Here is a 20,964-nt window from a genome sequence, read left to right on the forward strand (position 1 = left end):
ATGACATAGGCCCGGGGCAGGATATATATATATATATATAAAAAAAAAAAAAAAAACAGGGGCAACTCGGTCCTAGGTGAAAGGCGAAGCCGCCCTGTGGCACCGTTTACTTTTCAGGCGGCCTGGCTCACTAGACCCGACATTCACGACGTGGTCCACCGAACTTGGAGGACTGACCGGGGTTTCATTGAAAACACTAAAATCTTGGCTACGGAGCTATCCACCTGGAACAAAGAGTTGTTTGGAAACATTTCAGACGCAAGAAGATTCTTCTGTCTCGACTCAGTGGCATCCAGAAGGTCCAGGCTCACAGGTACCACAGGGGCCTTGCTAGTCTCGAAACGAAGTTAAAAGCTGAGCTTGAAATGACCCTGCACCAAGAAGAATTGTTATGGTACCAAAAATCCAGGGAGGAATGGATTAGCTCTGGAGATAGGAATACAACATACTACCATGCGGCGGCCACAGTGCGCAAGTCACGCAGTTCGGTACATCGGCTCTTGGATGACAATGGCGTATGGATCTCGGACGCCTCTGAAATGCGCTCTCATGTACGAAATTTCTACTCCCAGCTGTTCTTGGGGGAGTCCAATGGGATCCTAGGAGGAGGCTTGCATGCGAACTTTCCTCGCCTTAGAGAGATTGATTGGGCTTGTTTTAACAGGGCAGTGTCAAAAGAAGAGGTCCATAATGCTTTAAAAGATATGAAGCCGTTCAATGCACCGGGACCGGATGGCTTTCAAGCTGGTTTTTACCAACATATGTGGCCGGAAACGGGGGATGATGTTTTCAGACTGGTTCAACAGGCTTTCTTAACAGGGGTCCTTCCGGAGGGGCTGAATGATACTCTTATAGCCCTGATTCCTAAGGTGAAGGGTCCGGAGACCATCAAGCAATTCAGACCCATTAGTCTCTGCAATGTCAGTTACAAGATCATCACCAAGACTATCACGAACCGTCTCAAGTTGATCCTCCCAAAGATTGTGGGACCGTACCAAAGCTCGTTCGTACCAGGACGTCAAATCACGGACAACGTCCTTATTTTTCAGGAAGTCATGCACACTATGCGAGGGAAACAAGGTGCGAAAGGGTATATGGCGATCAAACTGGACCTGGAAAAAACGTATGATCGCCTATCCTGGGACTTCATTCAAGATACGTTGGAACAAGCTGGCTTCACCGGACTGCTTAAAGACCTCATGATGACATGTATCCGAATGCCCACGCTGTCTATCCTTTGGGGCGGGGAAAGATTGGAGCCAATTCGCCCCACCCGGGGCATTAGGCAGGGGGACGCTATGTCGCCGGCTATCTTTGTTTTGTGTATGGAACGGCTCAGCCAGTTAATTACCTCTGCAGTTGAGAATCAGGTTTGGAAAGGTATAAAGCTTGCTTCTAATGGGCCCGTTCTAACTCATTTATGTTTCGCAGATGACATGGTGCTATTCACGAAGGCGTCAGTGGCGCAGGTCGAGGTGGTAAAGAACGTTTTGGACAGATTTTGTGCGGCTTCAGGGCAGCGCATAAGCCTTAATAAGTCCCAGGTGCTATTTTCAAAAAACACGGCGCCGGGGCTGGCAGACGACCTCACAAGGCGATTGAATATTGCAAGAACGATGGACTTTGGGAAGTATCTAGGGGTGCCGGCAATCCACGGTCGGGTCACGTGCAATACCTTCTCCGATTTACTGACTAGAATCAACTCCCGTCTGGAAGGATGGAAAGCAAAGAATTTATCTTTGGCAGGGCGTGTGGTTTTGGCCAAATCAGTGCTGAATGCCATCCCGATCTACACGATGCAAACCACGGCGCTCCCCAAGAGTTTGTGCTTGGAAATCGAGAAACGAATGAGGAAATTCATTTGGGGCGGAAACGACACGGTAAACAAAATGAGCCTGGCTAACTGGGATTTGGTTACCACCGCGAAAGAAGCGGGTGGGTTGGGACTCTTGCGGCTTTGCGATATGAATAGGGCATGCATGGTTAAACTAGCCTGGCGTATTAAAAATGATAGTGAGAGCTTGTGGGCACGGGTCATGACCACGAAGTACAGGTGTCCTATAGGAACGCAACAAGTTACGCAGGGAAGGAAAGGGGTTTCAAATGCTTGGAGAGGTATTGCTGAGGCCTGGGATTTTATGACTGAGCATCTTACTCACGTCGTCCGGAATGGAATGGACACGCAATTCTGGATTGGGAAGTGGATTTCACCGGAGCCTCTATATGTGCAGCTGCGAACGCAATTGGCTCTGCCGGACCTTTACGCACCAGTTAGGGATTATTGGGACGAAATGCGGGGCTGGAAATGGGAATTGCTTGAGGATGCCCTCCCAACAGAGATGAAAGCACGCCTCGCCAGTTTCGTTCTCACGGAAGAACACGTGCCGGATGCCTTAGGATGGGACCTTGATCCCAAAGGAATGTTCACTGTGCGATCAGCTTACAGTGCAATTGTGAATGGTCCTATAGACAATACTGATGGAAGCTGGAAGAAAATGTGGCGTATACGCGTGCCCGCCAGAATTTGCATGTTCTTGTGGCTAGTTCTCCACGGAAAGATTTTGACGAATGCGGAAAGAGCACGCCGTAAGTTGACATCTAATCCTTTTTGTTTTCGATGTGCAGGTCACCCGGAGGATTTGAATCACTTGTTTAGAACGTGCCCGGCAGCGAAACAGGTTTGGAATGCAGCACTCACAAGCAGAACGCGCGAACGTTTAGACACTTTGCCCTGGGATGTTTGGCTAGAGACGAATCTACGGGGTAACGGAATGAATGGTTTCAGTGATCATTGGCGGGAGAGCTTCTGCATTCGACTTTGGTGGCTGTGGCGCTGGCGGAATGATGAGATCTTCAAGCAGCAGTCTAGAACCTTGGGGCAGAAGCTCGAGTGGATTGCGAATTACGAATTGGAGGTCCTGGCCGCTTATTCGAAGCGGATTCACCCGGAGAAGGGAACGGAAAATCACACGCCTGACCAAGTGCGATGGCGGAAACCAGCAAGGGGTTGGGTGAAGCTGAATATTGACGGTTGTTGCAAAGCCAAAGACATGGCCGGCTGTGGGGGTTTGCTCCGCGATGAAAACGGAACATGGCTGACTGGCTTTACATGCAACATTGGACGCTGCAGTGCTTATGAGGCAGAGCTATGGGGGATGTTACATGGTTTGTGCATGGCGAGACGGAGAGGCATTACAAAATTAATAGCTGAGAGTGACTCGGCGCAGCTGATTAGTGACTTACGACCGAAGAGTGCCACAAGCGACGTCACCAATAACCTCCTCTGGCGATGCATGCGGGAGGCCAGTGCCTTCAGCGAGATTACCTTTGAGCATACTTTCAGGGAAGGAAACATAGTGGCAGATATGATCGCCGCGACAGCTCTTGATCATCAGATTGGTTACCGCGACCTCTCGGAGCCGCCGCTAGCTCTTTGCGAAAGCCTCAAGCTCGATCAATTGGAGGCGGGGACTCGTCGTCACCACTGAGTTCCCCGGGTTTTTGCCCTCTTTCAGATACAAAAAAAAAAAAAAAAAAAAAAACTATTTCATGCCTAAAATTAAAATTAAATAAAGAAAAAATTATTAATATCAATAACTTTAAATAAGATTAACAAGTTTTTAACAATTTTACATATACAACAATAATTATGAAAAAAATTCTAGGTGTTTTCCTTAATGCAAAATAATAAATAATCGCATAAGTGTCTTCATAAATAAATAATATTATTTATAAAAATGAATAAATAATTTAAAATCTAGTAAACTTATAAACAATAACATTGTTATCATAATAAATAATAAATTAATTATTATTAAAAAATTTATAAAGTAATAATTACAAACATATGTGAAGTTAAAAATCTTTTTTGACTAGGAGCAAGAGATTAAAATATGTCAAAACGCAATAAAAAAAAATGTAAAAAGATATGAAACATAATTATCTAGATAAAATAATTTGAACATAAAGCATATTATAAATCACACATCTTCTATATTATTTATATGATTTTTATAAATACTTTTTCTTTTAAATAGATAAATTTCAAACTTTTTTAGAATAATTTGAATACAATGACACATGATAGAAGCTTCTATATTACATTGATGAGATATTCATAAAAATTTACGGAGTAAATTATCTTTTAATTTTTTTTTTTATAATTCAATCTTAAAATATATCATATAACTCCCTCCGTCCTACTTTTAGGTGTCTTGTTTGGTTAACATGAGTTGATTGAAATTTTTTTAATTCAATTTTTCATAATATGTTTAGTATAAGTATATAAAAATTTATAAATTTAAAAAATGCATAAAAAAATTAAAATAAAAATTTATATCTTTAATATAAAAAATTTTCATAATATGTATAGTATAAATATATGAAAATTTATATATTCAAAAACTACATTAAAAATACTACTCCGTATTAAACACAAAAATCAATAAAAATAAATTTTTAAAATATAAGCAAAGAAATAAAGTTGAGGAATTCTAAATTGTGAAGGGAAGGATTGGATCACCGGCCTTTGGTTAAATGAGGTTAAAATTTAAGTATCGTACTAACCAAGCTAATTCACTTTACTATAAAGCAATTGTATATAAATTTTTTATACTCAATACATATAGACTATATATATCAGATAGGAATAAGGTTCAAATTGGCCACTGAACGTAACATGAAAATGCAATTAGGCCACTGAACGAAAAAGAAGTGCAATTAGGCCATTGAACACTCAAAAAATGTGCAATTAGGCCACTGAACTCTCCAAACGTATGCAATTTTACCGGATAGCAGGTTACCATCAATTTTAGCAGGTTACCTGCTTACGTGGCAGCTTAGTTGGCATTTTTAATAATTTTTAAATAATTTTTAATAATTAATTTTAATAATAAATTTTATAAAAAAATTGGAAAAAATTAAATAAAAAAATAAAATAAAGTCGTTTTTATTTTTAAAAAATTTTTTTTAATAAAAAGTTATTATTAACTTTTATTAAAAATTAATTAAAATTTATTAAAAATGCCAACTCAGATGCCACGTAAGCAGATAACCTGCTAAAATTGAGGGTAACCTGCTATCAGGTGAAATTGCACATTTTTGGAGTGTTCAGTGGCCTAATTGCACTTTTTTTTCGTTCAGTGGCCTAATTGCATTTTCAGGTTACGTTCAGTGGCCAATTTGAACCTTATTCCTATAAGATATAGGATGGGACCCTCCCCCAAGCATGGGCCCTGGACAAGGGCCCAACCTGCCCTTGCCCCAGGACCGGCCCTGCAAACTATAAGAAGATAACACTACCATGACAGTCAATAATTTTTGTAAAAAAGGTATTCTTCCGAATTGGAAGAAGACAACACTGCCATGGCAGCTTGGTTGGCTACCAAAGTACAAAGCTTCCATGGCAGCCAATAACTAAAAAAAAAAATTATTTAAATATATTACATGTCAACATTTAGGGTGTGTTTGGAAACCTGGAAAATGAGTTCTGGAAATCATTTTCCAAGTTTTCATTGTTTGGATGTGCCTGGAAAATCAAGTCAACGGAAATCATTTTCCGTTGACTTTGGGAAATAAGCTTGTTTTGGAGGAAAATGACTTCCCCTTTTTTTGGGGGGAAGTCATTTTCCAACTTTTACACCAACATCACACCACCATCAACATCTTCAACATCATACCACCACCACCTCACTACCACCATCACCACCACTACTGCCGCCGCCACCACACCACCACCGCAACCACTACCACTACTACCACCAACACCATACCACCACCACCACCGCAACCACCGCAACCACTACCACCACCACCACCACCACCGAAACCACTACCACCACCAACACCATACCACCACCACCACCACCACCGCAACCAACGTCACCGCCACCACCACCACCATACCACCGCCACCACGCCACCACCACTACCACCACCACCGCCACCACTACCACCACCATACCACCGTAACCACCGTCGCCGCTACCACAACCACCATCACACCACCACCACTACCGCCGCCACCATACCACCGCAACCACCGTCGCCGCCACCACCACCATACCACCGCCGCCGCCGCCGCCGCCACCACCATACCACCGCCACCACCACCATCACACCACCGCCGCCGCCACCACCACCACCATACCACCGCAAAAACCGCCACTGTCACCACCACCACTGCCACCACCAGTTATTATTATTATATAACAAATAACACCACTACCACTACACCACCACCACAATAATATTTTTTTTTATATATTATTACTTATTTTTTATTATATTTAAAATTATTATTATATTATTATATATTATTATTATACATGTTGTAATATTCTAAATAAAATAATTAAAATATTTAATTTATACAATTCTACTTATTTTCCAGAAAATGAACCAAACACACAAAAATAGTTTTCCAGAATGCAACCAAACATCGGAAAGGAAAATGCTTTCCGGAAAATGACTCATTTTCTAGAAAACATTTTCCAGAAGTCATTTTCATACTTTCCAAACGGACCCTTAGGATATATGTAGATGGCAAATTGGTTAATTTTAACTCATTACCTGATGGTAACTACTTGTAAAAAGAACTAATTGCATTTTTTTAAAATTTATGTGCCTAAATTGAAGTTTTTTGTAGTTGAAGGAGCTAATTACACTTTCATTTCATCAACAGTTCAAAGGGTCTATTTGACCCTTATCCCAAAAAATTATAATTCTTAACTTTCAGCAAAATATAAAAAATATAAAGTATTTTCTAAATAATATATTATTTTATAAAAATTATTATTATTTTTTCAAATTTGTAAAAGGACCCTAAAATATTTTGCTAATCTAAATTGGCAGAAACAAGATCCCACAAAACGACTTCATGATCTAGTCAATATGTACTATGGCTAACATTGATGTTGCTAACATTTCTTCTACCCATTTTGAATCTTAGGGCAATCCCATTTGTAGATTTTAGGAGATTTTTTTAGAAGTAAAAATTGTGAATGATTTTTTAACAAATGGGGAGTTGGATGTTTGGTAATTTTATCTCCTGCAAGTAGGGTTGCAAAAATCGTGAAATCGGCGCCTAGGCGCTAGGAGGCCGCCGCGAGGAATGGCCTCGGTGGCCTCCTACGCGGCCGGCCGGTTCGGCGGTTCGATGAATTTTTTTTTTTTAAATGTCGGAAAAGATTCGGAAGGCATAACTTTTGACTCGGTTGTCCGATTTGGACAAATTTTTTTTTTCAAATCGCGTATTTTTTCGAGATCTATACACCGCAAACAACCAAAGGCGGTTTGGTCCACTAATTTCTCAAAAAATGCTTCTTTAGCTCTTAATTTTTAGTTTTTTTTTTATGTATTTAGATGGTTTAAACAATCTTTTGAACAATCTTACAACCACTTTTGTAAATAGTTTCTAAGAAATAACTATGAAAACCTTATGTTTTAGTACTAAATTTTGAAAATTTTTAATTTATAATTTTTTTAATTAAAAAAATAAAAAATAATAATAAAAATAATAAAAAATCGGCGCCTAGTCGCCGATTAATCGGCAATCGGCGCCTAGGCGCCCCCTTGGCGCCTAGGGGGCGCCTAACGTTTTTTGCAACATTGCCTGCAAGATATGTATTTTTGTGGGGCTCATTTCCTTTTTTTTTTTTTTTTTTTTTTTGTGGATTTTTTCCTCCCTTTTTCTCTCTCTCCAGTTTTCTCTTTCATTGTCACATCCTAAAAAATTCAACAAAAACTACAACTATTACAGGGCGTTTGGTTGAAAAGAATTTAAATTCCCTTCCCACTTAATTCTCACCTAATTCCAAAGGTCACAAAATTTCCTTGTTTGGTTAAAAGGAATTGCAATTCCCCCATTTACATGGAATTAAAATCCCATGTCGCCCTGAGATTTTAGAAAGAAAAAAAGATACTGATAAGTCAAAATTACCCATTCCTTTTTTAACATAAAATTAATGCCTAACAACAACAATGGACATTTTTTACTTTATATTACTTATTCCCTTTCAATTCCCATGTATACCATGTATACCAAACATTGGAATTGAAATTCCCAATAATTCTATTCCTGTAAACCAAACATTGAAATTTAAATTATCACTTTATTCTTTTTTTGTTGAAAGCTACTGGTTCTATTACATTGTAGTATCTGTTCATATACTTTCTCAACCTACTGAAACACAAAGAACCAATAACGCCTCCACTGAGGCTCGAACTCATAATCTTCCAAATGGAAGTCCAACCCGGATACCATTAGACCACATAGTCCTGGTAAATTATCACTTTATTCATCTCCCCTGAAATTACAATTTAATCGTAATTCCTCATCTCCAACCAAACGCCCTGTTAATGTTGTTCTTATGGTATTTTCTTTCCTCTCTCTCTTCTTTTCTTTTTTTGATTTGTGAGCACTCCTTCATCTCCCTTTATATTTGTTACTAGTAAGTGTCCCGTGCGATGCACAGACTATTATTAATTTAACAAATGAGCAAATTACACTTTTGTTCCTATAATTATCGGGGGCGTGTTAATTTCGCTCCATAACTTTTAAAACTAACAATTTAGTCCTTTAACTATGTTTTTTAGGAGATTTGGTCCTTTCGGCCAAATCACCCGTGAAAATTGGCCGAAAAAACTTAAACATTTAAAAAAAATTTATTCATGAGGGCAAAATAGTCTTTTTAAATTTATCTCTAATCAATTAATGTTAGAAACATAACAGAATTATTACAATGTTAATTCTCAATTATGGATTAACAATTATTAGTCAAATTAATTTTGTGAATTACTCTCCTATCCACTAAAATCTTTTTGCTTATTATTCACTTTGATTTTCTTTTCATATTTATTTAATTATTTATGATGATTATGATTATGATTATGAAAAAATTTTCTTTAATCATTTTGCTTTAATATATATAGAGATAGAAATAAATATTTTTTCCTAATGATTTTACTTTGAAAAATTTTCCATAATCATTTTGCTTTAATATGTATAGAGATAGAGATAGAGATAGAGATAGAGATAGGGATAGAGATAGAGATATAGATTAATTTTGTGAATACAATAAATGTTTTTTTTGGCTATCATTTTGCTTTAATAGAGATAGAGATAGAGATAGAGATTGAGATTGAGATAGAGATAGAGAAAGATTTTAGGAAAAATGACACTTTTTCCCCCTGTGTTATATGCTTATAGCACTTTTTTCCCCTGAGTTATTCATGCATTCACATTTGCCCCCTCAATTATTATAGAAGTGGCGGTTTTTCCCCCTAATAATATTAAATGGACATTTCTACCCTTAAAACAAATATTTTATTTATTTATCTTCTTCAACAAATTATTGCTTATACGTAGGGATGACCACGGTTCGGTTCGAACTAAACCAAACACTATAGCAATCAAATTAAAAAATTTCGGTTATGATTCATAACATAACCCAATATTTGGATTTCCGTTTATTAAAATCGTGAACTGGAAAAAAATGGATCCTGAACCGTGAACTGGAGGTTCAAATCGGAACAACTACTAGCAATAGCTTAAATTAGAATTATAATATTTACAAATAGTGTATGTTTTTTCCGCATTTATAATGACTCCCACATATAAGTATATATAATCGCGGTTTGAGTTTTATTTTGAACCGTCGGTTCACGATTTTGGATCCAATTTGAACGGTTGGTTCAAACTTTCTTTTAAAATTTTATTTTTTTATTTTTAAAATATTCTAAATTCAACACTTAATGTATTTTATTTTTTCAAATCGTGGTTATAATTTGTTGGAGAAGAAAAATAAATAAAATATTTATTTTAAGGGTAAATATGTCCATTTAATATATCAGGGGGAAAAACTGCCACTTAAATAATTTAGGAGAAAAAAATACTATAAGTATATAACAAAGAGGGAAAAAGTACCATTTTCCCAAGATTTTATTTTATGAAAACTAGGGTTTGATATGTTATAGCGCAATTTGTAATTTTACCTCTGCAATAACTTTAGGAACGGTACAAAAAATAGTAATTTTTGCAGGACATTTAAAACTATTCTTTAAATTAATTGTTCGAATACAGATAATGAATTCTAATTTTAATTTGATTATTATTGTTTACTGTCAAATGCCAAACTTAACCAACCATTATAAATTACATCTAGAAAAGAGTTGCCCACATTTCCACCAACCCCAAACTCGTGGCTAAAAATTTGCGATTTTCACACCGAAAAACATACGGACTACTTTTCCAATAGGAATAAGGGTCAAATAGGCCATCCAACTGCACATAATAATTCAATTAGGCCACTGAACCTAAAAAAGCAACAATTAGATCCCTAAACTAATCATTTTTTTTACAATTAGTCTAATTTGTAAGTTTTCTAGGTTGTTAGCAGGTCACCTTAGATTTAAAATATTTTTTTAAATTTAAAATATTTTTTAAAATATTTATTATTTAAAATAATTATTTAAAACTTAAAAAAAAAAAAAAAAAAAGGAAACAGATCGTCTCCGGCCATGGATTCGTCTCCATGGCCGGAGACATCTTCGTCTCCGGCCATGGAGACGAAGAGTCTCTTTGTCTCCACTGCCGGAGACGATGAAGTTATCTCCGTCTCCATGGCCGGAGACGAAGAGTCTCTTCGTCTCCGGCCATGGAGACGAAGATAACTTCTTCGTCTCCGGCCGGCCAGAGACGAAGAGGTCTCCGGCCATGGAGACGAATCCATGGCCAGAGACGAAGAGGTCTCCGGCCATGGAGACGAATCCATGGCCGGAGACGATTTTTTTTTTTTTTTTTTAATTTTAAATTTTAAATAATTACTTTGAATAATAAAATTTTAAAAAATACTTTAAATTTTAAAAAAAATATTTTAAATTAAAAGGTGACCTGCTAGCAACCTAGAAAACTTATAAATTAGACTAATTGCAAGAAAATTGTTAGTTTAGGGATCTAATTGTTGTTTTTTTAGGTTCAGTGGCCTAATTGCATTATTGTGTGCAGTTGGATGGCCTATTTGACCCTTATTCCTTTCCAATAATATGTGAAAGCAATCAGATTCCTCTGTGTATCCAAACACGTTACAACCCCCTTCAGGCATTCACCATTCCGATTCATTCACTCAAATTAAAATTCTTTAATCTCAATTAACGGCGATTAAAATCAATCATTTAGGAGGTGTAGATTCTAAGCGTACACCGAGGTGCACTCAATCAAACCTAGTCACATCACTATAAAATATCTCTAAACAGTTCAGAACACCGCCCGTTTACAACAGAGCTCCTCGGTATTCTCTCCTCCACTGTTCTTTCTCTCCGCGAGTTGAGCGAAGGTAATAACTCCCTCTCTCCATCCACCACTGCTCCATAAATAAGATTTGATTGGCGATAACTTGAATTGATATTAGTTTTTTAGTTTCGTTTCTTTGTTTGATGATTTTAACTTCATAGCGGTCTGTATTTATGCTACACATCTTGAATTACTGTATTTTTTTTGAATCAGATTTGATGAATCGCGTTTTTTTTATTTTATTTTTTTGCATCTTAAGATGAATGCTTATTTCTGTATATGAATCAAACTTTTTGTTTGGTTTGCTTATTGATCTGTTAATAAATGACGTTAATGATTGAATTCATATTGACTATTTATTTTTCAAGTTCTCGCTGTTCAAATTTCTTTCGTATACTTTGAAACACATATGCAACGGTTTTCTGCATTTTCTGTTTATAAATGGGAATATGTATGTGTGTGTAATTATTTATACGATTACGTGCGTGTTATGATCGTTCTTTTCATACGCACTTATTTATGCTTTATTTCAACACTTTTCTAAAACTCAAATGGTACTTTTGCGAGATCATGAATTCATGATAGAATTGTGCATCAATAGAGAAGAAAGTAAAGAAGTAAATTTGAATTAAATCATTGCTAAACTTGGGCATTGAATTGAATAAATTTGAAATCTTAACTACTATGCACACCTTGATGCAATAAGAAAGTTCAATTTATCATTTGCTCCTTTTTTAAAAAAATGATTTTGACAGAGTGGAATGCTGTGCCACTACTCCTTTATGATGTGCTATACTGAGTCTTTGAAGTTACACTTCTATTGGTTGTAATTGCAGTAGTCTACTAGTCTCAATTATTAGTACTTTGAATAATAACATGTTCTGTGAATGAACTTTGATTTTTTCAGGAGTTTGATATAGAACAAAATGGCTGATATTCACCAGCACCTCACTATTGGTCAGAAGTTCAATCTAAGTTCTAGTCTTTCTCAAGATGCTCAAGCATCCTATGGCGGATTGCAAAGACCTGTGTATCATAGGCATTTTGCTTATGGAAACTACTACAATGCAGGACTCAAGTCTTGCCAAGCCTCCCAGGATCTGTCACTGATAACTGCAAATGCTTCACCAGTTTTTGTGCAGGCTCCTGCAGAGAAAGGATTTGCAAGCTTTGCTATTGACTTTCTCATGGGTGGAGTTTCTGCTGCCGTTTCAAAGACTGCAGCTGCCCCTATTGAGCGTGTAAAACTTCTGATTCAAAATCAAGATGAGATGATTAAGGCTGGAAGACTCTCTGAACCTTACAAGGGAATTGGAGATTGTTTTGGTCGAACTATTAAGGATGAAGGAATTGTTTCATTGTGGAGAGGAAACACTGCTAATGTTATCCGTTACTTCCCTACCCAGGTCAGCAATTTTATTCTAGGCTGTAATATGCATTGAATTTAGTGATGGTGTATTACCTAATAATATTTTTCTAATATCTATGTGTAGGCATTGAACTTTGCTTTCAAGGACTACTTCAAGAGGCTCTTCAACTTCAAGAAGGACCGCGATGGCTACTGGAAATGGTTTGCTGGAAACCTTGCCTCTGGTGGTGCTGCTGGTGCTTCCTCTTTACTCTTTGTGTACTCTTTGGATTATGCTCGTACTCGTTTGGCTAATGATGCCAAGGCTGCAAAGGGGGGAGGTGATAGGCAGTTCAATGGTTTGGTTGATGTCTATAGGAAGACACTTGCTTCTGATGGTATTGCTGGACTCTACCGTGGTTTCAACATTTCATGTGTTGGTATCATTGTGTATCGGGGGCTGTATTTTGGATTGTATGACTCCATTAAGCCAGTTATCCTGACGGGAAGTTTGGAGGTTTGTTCTTCTCTAATTCCATATTTTAGGCTGGTTCTCTATTCCACAGTATGTTCTATTTTTGGCATCTGATATTTTTGTCAAATAGAACTTATTTTGCATTATGCGTGGTCAATCCCCTTAGTTGGAGTAATAATCATGCAAACTTTCAGTACTCCATGAGATAGGAAATACCATAAACACATAGCTGTTTGCTTCTCTTTCATGGCCTCGTTAAAGGGTTAGGTTATCTGCTCATCTTATTATTTTTTATTTTTGTAAAACACAATCCCCAATTCAGATTGTTGAACTGTGAGTTGCTTTGGAACTCATAAATGTTTTCTAATTCCTAGTTTGTGGTTCCTACCTTACAAACTGAAGTAAGAAACTTCATATACCAATTCTAATACTTACTAGTACTTGTATTCTTTTACAGGATAGTTTCTTTGCTAGCTTTGCTCTTGGCTGGGTCATTACAAATGGTGCTGGCCTTGCTTCTTACCCAATTGATACAATTCGTAGACGAATGATGATGACATCTGGTGAAGCTGTCAAGTATAAGAGCTCTCTACATGCCTTTTCTCAGATCCTCAAGAATGAGGGTGCCAAATCCCTCTTCAAGGGTGCTGGTGCAAACATCCTCCGTGCTGTTGCCGGTGCTGGTGTGTTAGCAGGATACGATAAGCTTCAGGTCATAGTTTTTGGAAAGAAGTACGGTTCTGGTGGTGCATAAGTTGAAGTGTGGCATCTTGAGATGGTGATGAAAATATTACTACCTACCCATTTTTGAATAACTCATTTTTTGAGGGGGCTTGAGCCCAAAATTTTCTCCAGCCTATTATTGGGGATACTTCATTTTTGCAGACGTAGTGCTGTAGAGATTACAGATTTTAGCAATTTATTTTGGTCTTGCAGTGTAATGCTGCTTTATGTTACATTATAATTTTATATTTATTACATTATAATCTTATATTTATTACATTATTACATTATAATATTATATTTATGCATTTGGTTTTGGATTTTTTGTCCCCTTTCATTTTCCGTTTACAAGATGCTGTTGTTAATCTGTATCTGATCATAGCTACTGCAATTCCTTCAAAGTAGGGGTGTAAATGAGCCGAGCCGCTCACGAGCGGCTCGGTCAACGCTCGGCTCGAGCTCGGTCAAAATTGAGCTCGAGCCGAGCTCGAGCGGCTCGTCAAATAAACGAGCACGAGCCGAGCCTAGATACTCTAGGCTCGTGGCTCGTCGAGCCGTATAATATATGGTATAATATAATTAAAATATATAAAAATAATAATTAATATTTAAAATTTAAAAGTCAAAGCTCAAAACTCAAAAGCCCTAGAATTCTAGCGCCTTCAGAATTTGATATTTTATATTTCGAGTTTCGACTGTCGAGAGAGACTTTGGCAGTTTCTATTCGAGTATTCGTCCACGACTCCACGCCTCCACGGTAGAGAAACTTCGACAGTTGCCGCCGGTGATTCACGACCAGACTTTGGATCCACGACATCGTCGACTCTGTCCACCCCCAGGGTTTCCGTCGCGAGGAAGCTATAATTCTAGGTATTCATACGTTTGCGTTATTGGAACCTTGATATAAAAAGAAGATATAATTCTAGGTATTCATATTTCATACGTTTGCGTTATTGAAACTTTGAATATATTAGTTCATTATGGTATTGATTCAATTTAGCTATATTCCAGTTTAGTTTCTTGGGATTAACTATATTGATTAACTATTGAAGATATAATCCAGTATTCCAGTTTCTTAATTTGTTAAATATATTAGTTTAGTTTGTTATGGAACCTTGAATATATTAGTTCATTATTGTTAAATATATTAGTTTAGTTTGTCATGGAACCTTGAATATATTAGTTCATTATTTATTTCTTATTGAAGATATAATCCATTTACTTGCAGCAATATAATTTTATAATCCAGTTTCTTAATTTGTTAAATATATAATCCAGTTCATTATGGTTATTATATTAGTTTCTTAATTTGTTAAATATATGAAAGTAAGGTACTAGAATATTGGATTAGTTGTTGTTGAATTGAGGTATGATAACTTGATGTCGTAACTGTTTTCCATTAGGCATGTGAGCATGTCTACCGATAATTCATCTGTCCCGCAAAATCCACACACTCTAAATAGTGTGGTTGGTGAAAGCAATGAAACTATTAATCAATCACATGAACAATCTGAAGGAGTTGAAAGAGTAGAATTACATTCAGATGATCATGACACACAACAAAATGAAGAAACACACGAGCAAGAATTTCAAACAAACAAGAGAAAAAAGACTTCAGGTGTGTGGATTGATTTTCATATGGTCGACATAGATGGAGTGCAGAAGGTACAATGTAATCATTGTCATCATCATTTCGCATTAACTAAATCGGGCACAACAACTAGCTACAAGAGGCATCAAGACAAATGCGTTAAGAGAAAGGCACATTTGAAGGTAAGTACTTAAATTTGAAAATAAATTTTTATATAGCTAAATTATTCTATTCATTATTAATAGTTATGGTATTGGTTTTGTACTTTGTACTTTGTAGGTCACCGATCAACAAACAAAGTTAAATTTTATGCCTAGTGATGGAGTTCCATCCTCCCTTCCTCCATTACATCGTGGAAATTTTAATATGGAAAGAATGAGGGAGTGTGCTGCTAATTGGATCATGATGCATGAACATTCGTTTACTATTTTGGAGGAAGCAGGATTTAACCTATTAATGAAAGAAGGATGGCCGGAGTGGAAAAAAATTAGTAGAAATACATGCAAAGCAGATTGTTTGCAGGTTTATGAGATTGAAAAGAAGAAGTTGAAGAACAATCTTGAAAGTGTTAGTAAAGTAAGTTTGACAACAGATTGTTGGAAGTCAAAAAATTAGAAGATTGAGTATATGGTTGTCACTGGACACTGGATTGATTCTTCTTGGAGGTTGCAAAAGAGAGTTTTAAACTTCATTAACATTCCACCACCGAGGGGAGGTCTTCAGCTTTCTGATGCTATATTTGGATGCATGAAAGAGTGGGGAATTGAAAAGAAAGTGTTTACAATTACAGTTGATAATGCTTCAAGTAACGATTCTGCTATTAGGTACATGAAGGATACACTCCAAAGGTCAAGAAGTTTGGTATGTGGGGGACGTTTGTTTCATGTTCGTTGTTGTGCACACATCTTGAACTTGTGTGTTCAAGATGGATTAGATGAGATTTAGAACATCATTAGTGATGTTAGAAATAGTGTGGAATATGTGAACCGGTCGGAATCAAGGCGTATACAATTTGCTAACTGTGTGCAACAATTGCAATTGAAAGATAGGAAATTGATTCGTGATTGTAAAACTAGATGGAACTCAACTTTTGAGATGTTAAGTTGTGCACTCAAGTTCAAAGAAGCTTTCAAGATGCTAAAAGATCGTGATCCTTTCTATGAGAGTTGTCCATTGGAAGATGATTGGGACAAGGTTGTCAAAGTTTGCTCAATTTTAGAGACTTTCTGGACAGCTACTCACATTATTTCAGGTTTGTTTCTTTTAATATATATATTTTTTAATTTAGTTAAGGTTGTGACTTGTGAATTGTGATTATCTGAATTCAAATTTATTTCAGGTTCTGAGTATCCTACTTCAAATTTGTTTCTTCAAGAAGTTCAAAAAATCAAATCAACATTGGATAGTCATGTAGATGATGAAGATGACTTTATTAAGGATTTGGTTAAAAGAATGAAGAAAAAGTTTGATAAATATTGGGGTGAGTGCAATTTGTTGATGGCTATAGGTGCTGTTTTTGATCCAACAAAGAAAATGCTTGCAGTTGAATTCTGTTTCCCTAGACTTTATTCTGATAAGGAAGCTAAGGAGAATATAGCAAAAGTGAAGGAGATCATCAATACTCTTTATGAAGAGTATGTTGCTGAATCAATGAACAAAGATAATCCTGAAAATCTAAGTTCTTCTAACACTTTTAGAAGCCAAGTCAGCCGCCAAAAGTCTACATATGCTTGGGAAGATTTTGAGGGATTTTGTGCCCAAGTTGAAACTTCAGGGCCTAAAAACTCTGAGTTAGTAGACTATCTAGAAAAAGCGCGTCTTAAGACTACTGAGGTTCCAAGCAACTTTTGTTCTTTAGATTGGTGGAAGATGCATAGACTGCAGTATCCAATATTGTCTCGAATGGCAGCAGATATTTTAGCTATACCTGTTAGCAGTGTGGCTTCAGAAGCAACATTTAGTGCGGACAAGGGTAATTGATTCGTATCGTGCATCATTGTTGCCTGAAACAGCCCAAGCTTTACTTTGTGGGGGTGATTGGCTAAGACATATACATGGAGTTACCAAAAACAAAGTAAGTTAACTTTTATGCTAAAAGATACATTATTTTTTTAAAAAATATTTGTTTAATTGTATACTTATTTTTATTTTATTTTTTTTGTAGAAAGAGAAATCATTCCAAGAAATATTTCTTCCGGCATCCAACTCATGAAAGTAAGTTACAAAGTAACATCTTTGTTTAACTATTTTTAATTAATTTCATTTATTATCTAATATTATTCATTTTTTTTTGCAAGTTGAACAGATATTTCCTGTTTTGAACATATCCGGGACGAAATATATATGTACAAGGAATCAAGGACTACTACACTGTTGACTTGTGTTTTGTTGTGATTTGCAAACTTATTTTGAATGTTTTGAAGTTTGAAAAATGTTATTGACTTGTGTCTTCACTATCTTTTACTTCGTTGCAAAATTATTTTGATTGTTTTGATTTGAAGTTTGGATTATTTATGTATGGATAAAACAGAGTAGTTTAAATTTTAAATCAAACAGGTCAAACCGTCAAATTCAAGGTTAAAATCGAGCACGCATTTGAACTCAAACTCGAGCTCGAGTTCGAGCCTGATCTCGAGCTCGAATTCGAGCTCAAAATCACGCTCGAACTCGAGCTCAAGATCGAGTTCGAGCTCGAGCTCGAACAATCGAGCTGCTCGAGCCGAGCTCGAGCAGCTCGATAATTGCCGAGCTCGAGCTCGAGCATCCAGTCACGAGCTCGATCGAGCACGAGCTCGAGCTCGAGCATAGCTTCATTTACCGAGCTCGAGCTCGAGCATACCCATGCTCGAGCTCGGCTCGGCTCGTTTACACCCCTACTTCAAAGTATCTGTTATCCAATCTTTCAGTCTATATTTTCAACTTCTAGTTCTTTGCTTACGTAGTTATGTTATTCCCAAGTTTAAAAATTTGAATCTGCTAGTTATTGATATGGAATGTGTCAAATTGTTGGCAAATTATTATACCATAAGTTACATTTTAAATAAATTGAAGGTAAATTTTTAATACGTTAAGTTATACTTTTAATAAATTGAAGGCTAATCTTTAATATAATATATTGGATTTAAATTAATTTGAAGTTTAATTTTTAATACATTAAGTTATACTTTTAATAAATTGAAGGTCAATCTTTAATATAATATATTGGATTCTTATTTTTTGAAGTTACACAATACATTATTTGTGTAATGATTATTTATTATTTAGTATATCATTAATAGTCTACTATATAATTTGTTGTCTTGAAAAAAAAATGAAAAATGGAAAGCGGAAAACTGATTAATTAAATTATTGAATTAAATAAAAAAATAAAAATGTAAATAGGTCGCCCATTTGTCAATTCTTCGTAATATTTTAATGAGTAATTTTACACGCACTTCTAATTTACTTTCATTTTCAATTCTATAATGTGACATGCATTAATTGCTTAATTTAATAGGGTGTCATGATGTTTATCGGGAAAAAAATCAATGCCCCCACATTAGCATTCAAACCTGAGACCTGTTATTTAAGAAACCACAAAGTTAGAAGTAGATTTTGAAGCGAAACAACAAAGTTAGAAGTAGATTTTGAAGTTTATGTAGTATTTTTCTAATTTAGGCTCCGTTTGCAAAACCCGGAAAATGACTTCTGGAAAATATTTTCCGGAAAATGAATCATTTTCCAGAAAACATTTTAATTTTCGATGTTTGGCTACACAACGAAAAACTGTCCTCGTGTGTTTGCTTCAATTTTCAGAAAATGAGTAGGAAAGTGGTAAGAATTGTATACTTCAACATTTTAATTATTTGATATTTTTGATAAAATCATTTTGTGAATAGCACTCATTAAGCCTTGTAGACAATATATATATATATATATATATATATATATATATATATATATATATATATATATATATATATATATATATATATATATAGATAGATAGATAGATGTGTATTCAAATGGGGACAAGTATATTATAGAGGACTGTGAGGACATATGTAGTGTGTGTCATTAGCCGGTATGTCGTGTGCATGGCCGAATGTAGTCGTGTGCCACAGTTTGTATGTCGCGTGCTAGATTTGTTAATTTATAAAGTCTGGGTTCGAAACTTGATGTTTACATTTATTCTCGTGTGCCATTATGTATTAAGTTGTGAGACTGGTATTAATTTGTTGTGTGCCCATTATTTGTCCTCACAGTCCTCTATATATTGTTGTCATCATTTGAACTCAACCCTATATATATATATATGATTGTTTTGCCCTCATCATAGCTACCGGCGGGTGGTTGACCACTACCAAGGGGTCAGCGCATATAGCTCTGACATGGCACCGCAGTGCTTATAACTTGATCTATGCCTTTAGCAAACTAATCAAGGTTGGTCCATGCCTTCAGCACGATAACAGAATGGTCTGTGCCTTTAGCACAATAACCGGGCACTCATTGTGCCAAACTCCAACAATTCTTTTCCACCAATCACATCCCGTTCACATCAGATACAATCAATCAGTCAACATGCACAACAACGCAGTGGCCACCGCTCAATAACAACAACAATCAATACACGTCAACACGTAGCAAGGGACAGTCAAGGGAAGACACAACAATCACACCAACAAATGACATCAACATAAACACGAATCCCACAAGATACAGTCTAAACTCTACTTCCCAAGATAACGAGACAACCACAAGACACACACGGGATCATACAAATCTCGTCCTAGGTCAACGGGATACTAACTTAACCCACATGCAATAATCACGACTCACAACTCCTAAAACGGTACCCGGAATATCAAACGAGACACATAAACATCAAACGGGGCACAACGGGACACGGGGAAACATGAAACGAGACAAAACAATGCACCACCCCACCCGTACCAGCGGGTGTACGGCGGGTGGTCAACCACCCGCCGGTGAGCGGTACCATGTATCAGCGGGTGGTCGTCCACCCGCCAGCCGCCCGCTAGTACTGTGGTGTGTACTTGGCGGGTCAGTAGGGCTGTTAACGAACCGAACATAAACAAACGGAGGTTGTTCGTGTTTGTTTGTTAAGGAATTTGGAGTGTTCGTGTTCGTTTGTTAAGGTTTTTGAAAATCATTTGTTAAGCGTTCGTTAGTGTTCGTTAACGTTTGCGAACATGTTCACGAACGTGTTCATTAATGTTAACGAACATGTTCACGAACGTGTTTGTTAATGTTCGTGAACACGTTCGCAAACGTGTTCGTTAACATTAACAAACACGTTCACAAACATGTTAATTAACAAGAACGTTCACGAACATATTTATTTACGTAATTACGTTCATGAACACTTAATAAACAAACACCTGCACATGTTCATGATCACAATTCGTTCGTGAACAATAAATAATCTACGTTCACGAACAATAATCAAACAAACAACACAACTACATAACTAATATAATATAATATAATATATATGTTTGTGAACATGTTCGCAAACATTATTAAACGAACACAAA

The 20,964-nt window shown here is 36.4% G+C and overlaps 2 protein-coding genes across 5 annotated transcripts in view; both read left to right on the forward strand.

Annotated features, from left to right (window-relative positions):
• The first annotated feature begins 11,238 nt into the window (after positions 1-11,238).
• Positions 11,239-20,964, forward strand: part of LOC109154497 (ADP,ATP carrier protein, mitochondrial-like) — an 83,121-nt gene continuing 73,395 nt past the window's right edge. Inside the window, exons 1-5 of one of the 4 annotated variants that reach the window (XR_002049724.1) lie at positions 11,239-11,333; positions 12,198-12,696; positions 12,784-13,155; positions 13,571-13,905; positions 17,215-17,221. Coding sequence is in view for 2 of the 4 variants with exons in the window: in XM_019302254.1 (XP_019157799.1) it covers positions 12,217-12,696; positions 12,784-13,155; positions 13,571-13,867 (1,149 nt within the window). In the remaining 2 variants the exon portion in view is untranslated. Of the gene's footprint in view, positions 11,334-11,436; positions 11,454-12,197; positions 12,697-12,783; positions 13,156-13,570; positions 14,111-17,214; positions 17,222-20,964 lie in introns of those variants that run through there. The other 3 variants (XR_002049725.1, XM_019302254.1, XM_019302253.1) reach the window with 3 other exon arrangements.
• On the forward strand, positions 16,410-17,407 carry LOC109154373 (zinc finger BED domain-containing protein RICESLEEPER 2-like). Its single transcript, XM_019302180.1, has 2 exons — positions 16,410-16,679; positions 16,767-17,407. The coding sequence occupies exons 1-2, from the start codon at positions 16,523-16,525 to the stop codon at positions 17,405-17,407; spliced, it is 798 nt and encodes a 265-aa protein (XP_019157725.1). The 5' UTR covers positions 16,410-16,522.

Source organism: Ipomoea nil, unplaced genomic scaffold (genome assembly GCF_001879475.1).
Source record: "Ipomoea nil cultivar Tokyo-kokei standard unplaced genomic scaffold, Asagao_1.1 scaffold2647, whole genome shotgun sequence".
Lineage (NCBI taxonomy): Eukaryota > Viridiplantae > Streptophyta > Magnoliopsida > Solanales > Convolvulaceae > Ipomoea > Ipomoea nil.